The 12866-nt window shown below is 41.5% G+C and overlaps 1 protein-coding gene across 10 annotated transcripts in view; it reads right to left on the bottom strand.

The window, feature by feature from the left end:
* Positions 1 to 12866, bottom strand: part of kalrna (kalirin RhoGEF kinase a) — a 204053-nt gene that overhangs the window by 140762 nt on the left and 50425 nt on the right. For all 10 annotated transcript variants that reach the window (XR_009769550.1, XR_009769551.1, XR_009769552.1 and 7 more), the window contains exons 8-12: positions 11200 to 11322; positions 6755 to 6877; positions 6476 to 6667; positions 4932 to 5063; positions 2117 to 2215 (exon numbers count right to left, since the gene is read on the bottom strand). Coding sequence is in view for 7 of the 10 variants with exons in the window: in XM_061691497.1 (XP_061547481.1) it covers positions 2117 to 2215; positions 4932 to 5063; positions 6476 to 6667; positions 6755 to 6877; positions 11200 to 11322 (669 nt within the window). In the remaining 3 variants the exon portion in view is untranslated. The remainder of the gene's footprint in view (positions 1 to 2116; positions 2216 to 4931; positions 5064 to 6475; positions 6668 to 6754; positions 6878 to 11199; positions 11323 to 12866) is intronic.

Here is a 12866-nt window from a genome sequence, read left to right as displayed (position 1 = left end):
AGCCGAACTCACTGTTTACATTGTTAAATACTTCATTAAACTACAACCGAACTCAGTTTTGCTCCCACTGCCTTTTTAAAAACATACGCTAAAATGCATGCTCGCGTATGTTTTAGCGTGCATGCATGCTCACTGTGAATGTGAGTGCGAATGGTTGTTTGTTTATATGTGCCCTGCGATTGGCTGGCAACCAGTTCAGGGTGTACCCCGCCTCCTGCCTGATGATAGCTGGGATAGGCTCCAGCGCTCCCGCGATCCTTGTGATGATAAGCGGCTCAGATAATGGATGGATGGATATATAAATCATTTAAGTTATTTTTTTCCTCATTAATGTACACACAGCACCCCATATTGGCAGAAAAGAAAACTTAATTGTTGAAATTTTTGCTGATTTATTGAAAAGGAAAAACTGAAATATCACACAGCCATAAGTATGCAGACCCTTTGCTATGACACTCATATTTAACTGGGGTGCTGTCCACTTCTTCTGATCATCCTTGAGATGGTTCTACACCTTCATTGGAGTCCAGCTGTATTTGATTATACTGATTGGACTTGATTAGGAAAGCCACACACCGGTCTATATAAGACCTTACAGTGCATGTCAGAGCAAATGAGAATCATGAGGTCTAAGGAACTGCCTGAAGAGTTCAGAGACAGAATTGTGGCAAGGCGCAGATCTGGCCAAGGTTACAAAAAAAGATTCTGCTGCACATAAGGTTCCTAAGAGCACAGTGGCCTCCATAATCCTGAAATGGAAGCCGTTTGGGACGACCAGAACCCTTCCTAGAGCTGGCCATCTGGTCAAACTGAGCAATTGGGGGAGAAGAGCCTTGGTGAGCGAACCCAAAATCACTGTGGCTGAGCTCCAGAGATGCAGAGATGGTGATAAATAAGATTCTCTGGTCTGAGGATACCAAGATATAACTTTCTGTCCTTAATTCTAAGCAGCGTGTGTGGAGAAAACCCAGGCACTGCTCATCACCTGTCCAATACAGTCCCGACAGTGAAGCATGGTGGTGGCAGCATCATGATGTGGGGGTGTTTTTCAGCTGCAGGGACTGGACGACTGTTTCCAATAAAAGGAAAGATGAATGCGGCTAAGTACAGGGATATACTGGACGAAAACCTTCTCCAGAGTGATCAGAACCTCAGACTGGGCCGAAGGTTAACCTTCAAAAAGACAATGACCCGAAGCACACAGCTAAAATAACGAAGGAGTAGCTTCCTGACTGTTGACAGTGACTGTTCTTGAATGGCCTAGACAGAGCCCTGACTTAAACCCAATTAAGCATCTCTGGAAACACCTGAAAATGGCTGCCACCAACGTTCACCATCCAACCTGACAGAACTGGAGAGGATCTGCAAGGAGGAATGGCAGAGGATCCCAAATCCAGGTGTGAAAAACTTGCATCATTCCCAAAAAGACTCATGGCTGTATTAGCTCAGAAGGGTGCTTCTACTAAATACTGAGCAAAGGGTCTGAATACTTACGGCTGTGTAATATTTCAGTTTTTCTTTTTTAATAAATCTATGTGTGTATGTATATATATATATATATATATATATATATATATATATATATATATATGGATGATATATATATATATATATACACACATATATATATATATATATATATATATATATATATATATATATATATATACACATATATATATATATACACATATATATATATATATATATATATACACATATATATATATATATATATATATATATATATATATATATATATATATATATATATATATATATATATATATATATATATATATATATATATATATATACACACATATATATATATATATATATATATATATATATATATGTGCAGCATGGCTCAGGGAGTAGAGTGGTCATCTCCCAGCCCAGAAGGTTGAGGGTTCGATCCACAGCCCCTGTGACCATGTCCTTGAGCAAGATACTGAACCCCCAAGTTGCTCCTGATGCTGCTCAGTCGGGGAAAGAGGAGACAGTGTTAAAGCGCTTTGAGTACCTTGAAGGTATAAAAGCGCTATACAAGTGAAAGCCCAAGCCCATATATTGTATGTGGTATGTATAGATGATGTACTGAAAAGTCACCAACCGCTTTGGAGTAGTTGGCGGTGGCCGTCAGAGACTCTGAGTTGCCGGGACTGAGAGGTCTTTGCAGGACATCCAGCAAAGCTTTTCCATCCTGACTCACCTGGACACAAACAAGAAAGAAGGAAAAGTTGGGACAAGATGAGATTGACAGAAATAATTTCCTCTTGTCAGTTTTTCCCCAACCTTTATTGAGCAAAGGTACATACAGTATTCATCTCAGTAATGGCCCAAAGGATGACCAATTATCTGCTAAAGAATCAGTTGTTCAATAGAGGGCACTGGGGCGCCACATCACTGTTGCTAACTCACATATAGGTAGACAGACATAAGTGAAGAAAATCAAAGGAAAGGATTATAAAAACAAATCAATGGAATGTCTATTTTTAGATGCACACATCCAGTTAATGATGAGAAAAAGGGATTTTGTTTATACTTGGTTGTCTCATTCCATTATGTCACTTCTGGTTTTGGCCGCAGAGACGTTAATGCTCAATAAATCGTGACACAGGGTCCTGTACAATAAGAAAGATATTGCCAAGGTAGCATGTACGTCGAGGGGATGGCTAGAGAATTGTGTGTGTGTGTGTGTGTGCAAGTGTGTGTGCATGCGTGTGCAAGTGTGTGTGTGTGTGTGTGTGTGTGAGTGTGTGTGTTTGACAACAAAGCATTTATGTCTAAAACTCAGGGTTCGCACGGTCATGAAAAACCTGGAAAAGTTATGGAAATTGAAAATGCATTTTCCAGGTCCTGGAAAAGTTATGGAAATATCGCGTCAATAAAACGCGTAAAACAAATAGTATATAAAATGGTGTAATATGCAATTAAAATTAAAATGATTACAATTCAAATTGACACGGAAGTGCAACATTGCACTTCTAGCTGTGAACGCCGCCAGACAGGAAATGCAACAGGTCAATGACATTGGTGAGGGAAGTGCCATTCAAAAAAATTAGTGGCTTTCTAAAGAAAGGTACAGAAAGACCCTGACTACGGATGTGCAAAATGCCGACTTTGCTGAAAATCTTTTGATGTAACCAACATGGGAGAAGCGGCACTGGTAAGCCACATGAAGGGGGAGAAGCATATGTTGGCTGCCAAAGACTGTAAAAACTCCATCAGGGAGTTTTCAGGTGTGGGGTCTGCAAATCCAACGGCGAAGCAGACAATGTTGGACGTAACAGCGACAACAGAAGTTCTAACAGCGGGTGAAAACATAAAAAGCAACTTCTCACTATTCTTACGAGTTGTCGGAAGACGTAAGTCGTCTTTTCAAGTTAATGTTTCCTGACAGCCAGATAGCGAGTAGGTTTGCGTATGGTGCGACAAAGTGCAGTTAAGTGTGCACTTGCCCCGTATTTTAAGAAGCTGCTACTTAAAGAAGTCTCGCAAAAAAATGCATATGCTGTGATGTTCGAGGAAAGTCTTGACAAACATTTGCAGTCGAAACAAATGGAAGTACACGTTAGTTTGTGGGATGGACCAGAAGTAAAGATCAAATACTGTACATTGGCTCTGAATTTTTGGCGCACTCCTCGGCACCCGATATTGTTGAAAAACAGAGCAAAATGCTATCTGAGACTAGGCTGCGCAATCTCCTGCAACTGTCCATGGACGGACCACATGTTAACTGGAAAGGTTTGGTTTTTTTTTAACTCAAAAGGAGATGAATAAGCAAGTGGAAAAGGGCTCTTTAATGTCTGTGCATGTGGTTTACACATTGTGCATAACACATTTAGAAATGGAGCAAAAGACTACAGACTGGGAAATCAATCATACCCTCTGGAGCCTGTACCGTCCGTCTATTACATGACTGCCCCAAAGTCAGCTGGATACCATAGAAAACTTTAGGGAGCTATTTATTTGTTAAAGGTTTCATTTAACTTTGTAAGACATGCTGCTGAGCCTGTGTGTAGGGAGCTCCTACACCTTTTGTTAGAATTTTAAAACAAAGACGCCTATTTTCTAAGATTTAAAAAAAAATAATAATAAAATTTAAAAAAAATAAATAAAAAAATAACATGGTGCAAATCTGAAACGCTGTTTAATAAATGTGGTTAAAGGAAGAAGGAAAGGAAGTGTTGGAGTTTTTATTATTTCATATTTTGATGCCAATATTTTCCTTTTCACTGCAAATTGAATATCGGCTCCAATTATTTGTTATCCGCCTCCTTGATTACTAGTAATCTGTATCGGTCCTAAAAAAACATATTGGTGTATCACTACTTAGAACTTTAAAATAATCATTTTATGCACTATCAAAGCTCGAGTTCAGTCACAATTTTCACCCGAAAATGTATTAACTTCGATTCGATTTTAATTTTGATATCTGACATGGGATGGCTGACGTCAAGTGTTAAAATTACACGTGACTCTTCTAGTCATCAAGGGATCTATGAACACTATTTAAAAGAAAAACTATTGATTTTGAAGGATATCTGAGAAAAGGTGATCAAGTATAATGCATTTCTTTTCAGCTCTCTACCAGCAAGAACATTATAACCCCATCATGAAATAGAAACTAAGCTGTGAAAGATACTGTAGCTTAAGTTAAATCAGGGCATAATCATATTATAGTTACAAATTTGAAGTTATCATCAAACAAATATTGTTCTTTGGTGGAGAAAGAGCCCAGTTGATTTTGGACCGCTTAAACTGACTTCACATGGCTATAAATTAAAATGCCTTTCTTCAAATCGGAACGCATATGGACATTTTTTTAGAATGCCGCAGAAATTGTTCCTGTGGTCTGGGGCTTTATTCTGTGATTCTCGTGTGGTTCTGCTTGTGGCTCTCCTGAGGTTCTGGTACTTTTTTACCTCAGTGTAGGCCTGTGTGACCTGCTCGTAGAGGCTCTGGTGACGGTGGATGGCCAGCTCCAGCTCCTGCATCTCGGTCGGGAGCCCCCCTTCACTGCAGACCTTGCACCACGCCTCTACCTCCGACAAGAACTACATAGACAAAGAAATTGGATTGTAAGTTATTAGATAATTGACTGAAACCTCCTCATTCGGTCAATTTTCTCTCTTTCATTGTCACCCTCTTGTGGCATTTTTGTTCTCGTCTATTAAGTTCCCTTCCAGGCGGCCTGTTAATTAAAGTCAAACACACTCTTTACCCCCCAGCCCCCCCCCCCCCCCCACTCCACAACTCACAGTTTTTTATCATCACCCCCTTTAAATAAACTTGTAGCTAATATTCAGAGACAAGCAGGATTCAAAGCGAGCTGCCATGTCAACCCTGCTAAAAAGCATCCATCAAGCTTTCAGAAGGGCTACACTTTTATAGCGCTATATCGACACCATACTGTGCCCAAAGCACCTCACAAAGCCTGACGTTTGCACACTAATGAGTGGCTGCTACCATGCCCACTGGGAGCAAATTAGGGTTCTGTGTCTTGCCTAAGGACAGTGATTCGAACCGGTGACCCTTGAATCACTGGGCCACCCGCTTTATCTAATAAGCCACAGCCACCCAACACTGTTAGCGCTCTATTTACTATCAGTCATTCAAAACCAGAAGGGCTACAAACAATGAGAAGCACATGGCTAACATCATTATCTTAGTGTATATGCTACGGATAGTATCTAGGACTCACATTAATAGCATCTTCTTTCAATTTTGGTACATTGTTTTCCTTTTGAGCAGACGAAGGTGTTGATTTTTGACTGATCTGACTTTGTGGGCAACCACATTTTATCCAGTGCCTGCATTTATCTGGATTATTTTACAAATATTACAAGTGCAGTACATTGCTTACATTGGAGTGGGTGCAGGTGTGTTTGGTGATTTTTGAGGGATTTAACTGACAATGCAGATAGCGTCATCCAGAACCTGCACACAATTTCAAGTTTTGGAAATAGAATAAAAATAACAATTTCCCTATATTTAAAACCTAAAACAATTGTAAAATATATTATTGTATTAAATTGTGAATGTGAGTGTGAATGGTTGTTTGTTTATATGTGCCCTGCGATTGGCTGGCGACCAGTTCAGAGTGTACCACGCCTCTCGCCCAAGGATAGCTGGGATAGGCTCCAGCACGCCCAAGATCCTAGTGAGGATAAGCGGTACAAAAAATGGATGGATTATTGTATTAAACACAGCAATGGCAGGAAAGTATCAGAGATCTGCTCTGTGGTGTGCAGTGATTGGCCAGTCAGCATTTTGGGGGCACAGCTTAGTATTATGTAAACTGAAATGTTACGTTCTGGACAAATGTGCCATGATCCAGTTCGCATTTATTTATTTTCTTTTTTTCATTGATTTCTTTTTTTTTTTTCAAACTAAGAAACAAAACCAGAAAATAGTGTTTGTTTGTTTGTTTGTTGAACCAAGTCAGGGACTTTTTTGTTCTACTCACCTGTTCCGCTTTCTGGTGGAAAACGGCAGACATGGCGAGGATGGTTGAGCGTTCATCGAGAGCAGCGGCGAAGCTTTTCCAGTCCAAGTCCAGCTGACTTGAGATCTGTTTAATCTGTGGGGAGGCGTAGTGTCCCGCCTCTGTCAGGCGACTCGCTACCGACATGATCCTGTTGATATTGACGTAAGCGTTCTAGAGGGGATACAAATTTAACAATATGTGTCTCTGTTGTGTGTTATCATTGTGTGAGTTGCGGGAGTGTATCTGTGTGTTATCTACCATTGAGTTCATGGCAAAGTGGTTGTGTTGCGTCTGCAGCTCGGCGGCATGTTGGTATGCTCGGCCGATCTCAGTATGGCTCTGCAGAAACAACTCTTTGTTGTGGCTGATCCAGTCAAACATCTGCACAAAGAACACTTGATTACCGCTAACAGCTAGTTTAGCTTCACCTCACTTCTCCACCAGGCCATGTATGTGAGCTACAGTTACCGGTAAGGTTTATTCATCTGTTTCGCATCAAAAAAGCTGCTGTAACTAAAATATTATCCCGAGAGTGTAGACTATGCTAAAGCTTACACGTTTTCTGAGAAATGAACTCGCCAACCACTACCAACAATAGGATCTTAATAGCTAAATAGACGTCAAAGTTTGATTTTCAAATTTAACAGTTACTTGCACTTACATGAACTGAAATATTAAAAGGCTACCTAAAACATTACCTATACACCAGAGATTCTTAACGTGTGGTAAGAGTGACACTGGTGGTACGCGGGCTCCCTCGAGTGGTATGTGAAAGAATAACTGAAATAAATCTTCAAACTGTGCAGAACGTAAAAGTGGCTTCAACTTTGTTTTTTGTATTCAATAAAGTACATTTGTTAAGTACAGTTCAGTTGTATTAAGCTTTTAGGACCATATATTTATACTTAATATTTTGAAACATTTGTTTTCAAACATTTATTCAGGTAATTTTTTTGTATTTAACTTGTATGTGCAATGCAGTTTAACGGATTTTGAGAATTTGAGAACAGTTACAGTGGCAGTTTCTGGAAATAAAACCTCTGCCTTTTAACTGGTTTTGACAGTAAAGAAAAGAGGTTTGCTGTCAGTAAAAACCTAGAGTCACTCTTTTTAAAAACCAAAGACCAAGTCCGAAACCTTGGTGTGCTGAAAGATTCCCACCTGACTTTCATTTGTCATATCAAATCAATCACAATTTCCTTGTGTGTTTTTGACATAAAGACGATTCTGACTCTGAATTAGTCAATATCCGCAGTAAATTTGCTGAAATTACAACCATCCAGTGAATTTGAGTTCGTAACTAGGACACCAACGGCAAGCCCCAGCGGCCTACGAAGCAGCAGACTCGCTTAGCATCTCAAGCCTACAGAGGCGCAGTGGGGTCGGTATGCAGAAGCAGGGTTGTGGCGGTGGACTAACAGCTAAGGTATCAACAGCTAACCCTGCAAACGCCGCTCCTATGCATCTACCTTGACAACTTTAGCTCACTGGACAATAAATTAGATCATCTACAAATGGAATTAACATCGAAACACACAAAGGCCTTCATTTCAGCAGGGAAATGTGCGAGTGCACATCCACTAATACTACGGGCATGTGCCGCTTGCTCGAGCAGTACCAACACTACCCCCAGCACTCTCTGCCAGCCACAAATTCATCCATCCATTTTCTACCGCTTATCCTAGGTCGGATCGCGGGGGCAGTAGCTTTAGCAGGGACGCCCAGATTTCCCTCTCCACAGCCACTTCATCCAGCTCTTCCGGGGGGATCCTGAGGCGTTCCCAGGCCAGCCGAAGGATTTAGTCTCTCCAGCGTGTCCTAGGTCGTCCGCGGGGTCTCCTCCCGGTGGGACGTGCCCGGAACACCTCACCAGGGAGGCGTCCGGGAGGCATCCGAATCAGATGCCCCAGCCATCTCATCTGGCTCCTCCCGATGCGGAGGAGCAGCGGCTCTACTCTGAGATCCTCCCGGATAACCGAGCTTCTCACCCTATCTCTAAGGGAGAGCCCGGACTCCCTGCGGGGGAAACTCATTTCGGCCGCTTGTATCTAGGATCTTGTTCTTCACTTAAGTGAGGGTAGGAACGTAGATTGACCGGTAAATTGAGCGCTTCGCCTTTCGGCTTAGCTCCTTCTTTACCACAACGGATCGATACAAAGGCCGCATCACTGCAGATGCTGCACCGATCCACCTGTCGATCTCCCGTTCCATTCTTGCCTCACTCGTGAACAAGAGCCCAAGATACTTGAACTCCTCCACTTGGGGCAGGATCTCATCCACGACCTGGAGAAGGCACGCCACCCTTTTCCGACTGAGGACCATGGATTTGGAGACACAAATTTAAATTCAAATGTCTTTAAATAAACATTAACATGAAAGGTCTTCTTCTGGCAGGGTCACCCATGGCAAACAGGTCCCAGGTGAGGGAACAGACAAAGCACGGCTCAAAGACCCCTTATGATGACGACAAAAAATGGACTCAGGTTTCTCTTGCCCGGACACGGGTCACCGGGGCCCCCCTCTGGCGCCAGGCCTGGAGGTGGGGCTCAAAGGCGAACGCCTGGTGGCCGGGCCTGCACCCATGGGGCCCGCCCGGGCACAGCCCGAAAGGGTAACGTGGGTGCCCCTTCCCATTGGCTCCCCACCTGTGGGAGGGGCCATAGGGGTCGGGTACAGTGGGAGCTGGGCGGTGGCCAAATGCGGGGACCTTGGCGATCCAATCCCCAGCTACAGAAGATGGCTCTAGGGACGTGGAATGTCACCTCTCTGGCAGGGAAGGAGCCCGAGCTGGTGTGTGAGGTCGAGAAGTTCCGACTAGATATAGTCGGACTCGCCTCCATGCACAGCTTGGGCTCTGGTACCAGTCGTCTCGAGAGGGGTTGGACTCTCTTCCACTCTGGAGTTGCCCACGGTGAGAGGCGCCGAGCAGGTGTGGGTATACTTATTGCTCCCTGGCTCGGCACCTGTACATTGGGGTTCACCCCGGTGGACGAGAGGGTAGCCTCCCTCCGCCTTTGGCTGGGGGGATGGGTCCTGACTGTTGTTTGTGCCTATGCACCAAACAGCAGTTCAGAGTACCCACACTTTTTGGAGTCCTTGGAGGACACCTCTCTTCACCTGAGTGTCCAAGACATAAAGCCCCAGAAAAATTAGCTACTCGGATCATTGGGACACAAACCCCTCCACCACGATAAGGTGACGGCTCAAGGAGGGGGCCATTAACATGAATGGTCTCCTTCTTCTTCTTATATTGTTTAAATTGAAAAAAAACGTATTGTTCAAGTTTGAGAAGAAATAAAGGAAAGTTCATTGAGGTATTAATACTTCAGTATTTACTGCACAATAACAGAGTACATTTATACAACACATCTCATCTCTGTCTCATTGTACTTGTGTATCGTGACAATAAAAAGGCATTGTTTTATTTTTATATTAAATTACGTTATATACATATAATATATGATAATAAATAATATATTAGTATTATACTATTTTAATTGTAATTATATTTTATATGAATAAAAAAAAAACATTCTAGCATATGACTAGTTTGATATAAAATACAATTATAAACAATATACATAAGTAGGGTTCGTGGGTTTGGTGTTCTCTGGAGGCAACTCAGCATTCTTTCTCCTCCAAACATGACAAGTTGAGTTTTTACCAAAAAGTTCTATTTGGGTTTCATCTGACAATATGACATTCTGCCAATCCTCTTTTGGATCATCCAAATGCTTGCTCTCTAGCAAACTTCAGACGGGCCTGGACATGTACTGGCTTAAGGAGGGGGGACACGTCTGGCACTGCAAGATTTGAGTCCCTGGCAGCATAGTGTGTTACTAATGGTACCCTTTGTTACTTTGGTCCCAGCTCTCTGCAAGTCATTCACTAGGTCCCCCTGTGTGGTTCTGGGATTTTTGCTCACCGTTCTTGTGATCATTTTGACCCCACTCTCATCTTGAGTACTTGCACATTTCATGGCTGACTAAATAATTTTTTGCCCCACTGTAAATAGGAAGTCGTACGGCGTCCCAGGTGTTATCATACACTTAAACCAATTTTAGTTAGGGTTTTTTCCCCAATATAGAAAGATACATCGGATTGAATCCGTAAATGCAACATTATTTCCCTGCAGACTTCAGATTTCATGCACAACTTTAATGAGGCATCTTCACACAAGTGAACAGATGTGTGGTTACTGTGCCAATGACAGTCATCCTTCAAGCTTTGTCTACCAGAAAATGTGAATCTTTGTCAAGCCTAGGTCCTCACACACCCTCACACTGATGTTGACCAAACTGTTGCATTTAATCTGTACGCTTTGTAAATATTTATTGGAGGAACACACCCCTGTCGCCGGACCCTCGTCTGTCGGCTTAGCGCATATGCAAGTCAACACGAGACACCAACACTTCATGTTCTCCAAAACAAATGTGAGGAAGAGGCAAAAAAAATGGCCATGTTTAGTAAGATACACCTATAAATCCTTTTTATAACTTTGCTTTGATGTTTAACATATGCATGACCCTCTGTTGGAATGTTAACGATGAAAGGAATCCTTACAGAGTCACAACTGCAGCTGATCAATGAGCTGTTGAAAATGGTTGATTTTTACACCGACTTTTCTATGAACTGCAATCATGTGCATGTGACTCTTTGCTATTCACTTCTAGTAAGCGTTCATAAAGTGTTTCTTTCTTTACCTTCTCTGCGTCCTGCTCAAAGAGTCGTAGCTGGAAGCACTGGTCTAGCTTCAGCTTCCGGACATGCCACATCTGGTGGAGATGTTGCCTGGTGGAGTGGAGCTTGTCCAGCAGACTGGCCACCTGACACACAGACACACACACACACACACACACACACAAACATACTATATTTACTATACTTTACTATACTTTACTATACTTACTAACAGAAAGAACCATAAAAAAAAGGAAATATATATTTCCGCCATATTATTTAGGGTCTTCACACTTGAAGTGTGTCCCAGTGACAATTTTCACTGTCCTATTTACTTTTAGCACCGAACTTGAGACACACTGTTTTCATGCAATCTCGGCTCCTACAGCTGGAGGATTGTCAATTTGTGATTGTCAATTTCAGGTGAGTGGGGCTGTGTTCACGTGAGTGTGTCAGCCAGAGGACCACTTGAGGCCAGACTCGAAAGAAGGATGGTAATAAATTCAAAGAGACATACAGTTCTACTCTTTGTGCATGTATTAGTAGGGATGTCCCTATCCAACATTTTGACTTCCAATCCAATACCGATATTGCAGCCTTGAATTTTGGCCGATACCAATATCGGTCCGATCCAATATCTTCAATAATCATACTTACTTTACTTATTTTGTAGTATGAAATGTTAGAAAAGGCTTGATGAAGTGATACTACTCAAGCAGAGAGCAATAATGAGCTACTGTAGTTTTGAGAAAAATAGCGATGTACCGATTATCGCCCAGGCTGATTTTTGGCATTATGGCACACATCGGCATCGGCCTTATTTTAATCCGACAGCCAATAATTTAATACTGGATTATTTCGCCTCTGGCACAGCTGCAGCAAGCCTCTTTGTCTGTGACTTCTCTCTCCATCTTTGTCCCGCCCACAGAACTACCTGATTAGTGCACAACCATTGCATGGGTAACAACCAATCAGCACACAGTGGAAGCCGTGCAATTTATTCTTGATATGTGTAATTGGTAAGCGTACTAATTTTATAATTGTTATTATTTATATTTCTCTGGTTTCACTTACTAATCTGTATTTGGTTTTTCTTTTCTCTCGGATCAGATTGCGTCTAAAGTCTTCAATTTTACCACTCTTATGCAAGCAGTCCATTCCATGCTTCGCTCCAGCACTTTTATCCAGCAGCACAAAAAAGCAACAACTGAATTGAACCTTAGTTGTCATATTGCACTTTCAAAGTATAATTTGTATTCATTATTTATTGAGATTATTTTTCATGGTTTTCAAAATTATTTTGTATTTAATCTATTCAAATGTAGAACATGCTTATGTTTAAGTTAAGTAGTGCTTATGTTGCAATTTGAAAATATATATTTTTGTTATTGTTTTTATTGAAGTTATTTTTCAGGATTTCCTAATGTAATTTTTATTTGTGTTATTCAATTGTAGTACATTCTTATTTTTTAAAGTTAATTCGTGTAACCCATTGGTTCATAATTAATGGGTCTGTTTTTCTCTAGTGATAGCCTGATATGTTTTTTTCAGGGCCAATACCGATGAATAGTAGTCAAGGAGGCCGATAACCGATAATTGGAGCGGATATTCGTTTTGCGGTATAAAGGAAAAGTTTGTTGTCAAAATTTGAAACAATAAAAACTCCAAGACTTGACTTCATTTACATGTC

The sequence above is a fragment of the Phycodurus eques genome, chromosome 12 (genome assembly GCF_024500275.1).
Source record: "Phycodurus eques isolate BA_2022a chromosome 12, UOR_Pequ_1.1, whole genome shotgun sequence".
NCBI lineage: Eukaryota > Metazoa > Chordata > Actinopteri > Syngnathiformes > Syngnathidae > Phycodurus > Phycodurus eques.
Note: the sequence above shows the minus strand (reverse complement) of the source record. Positions and strands in the feature narration are given on the sequence as shown.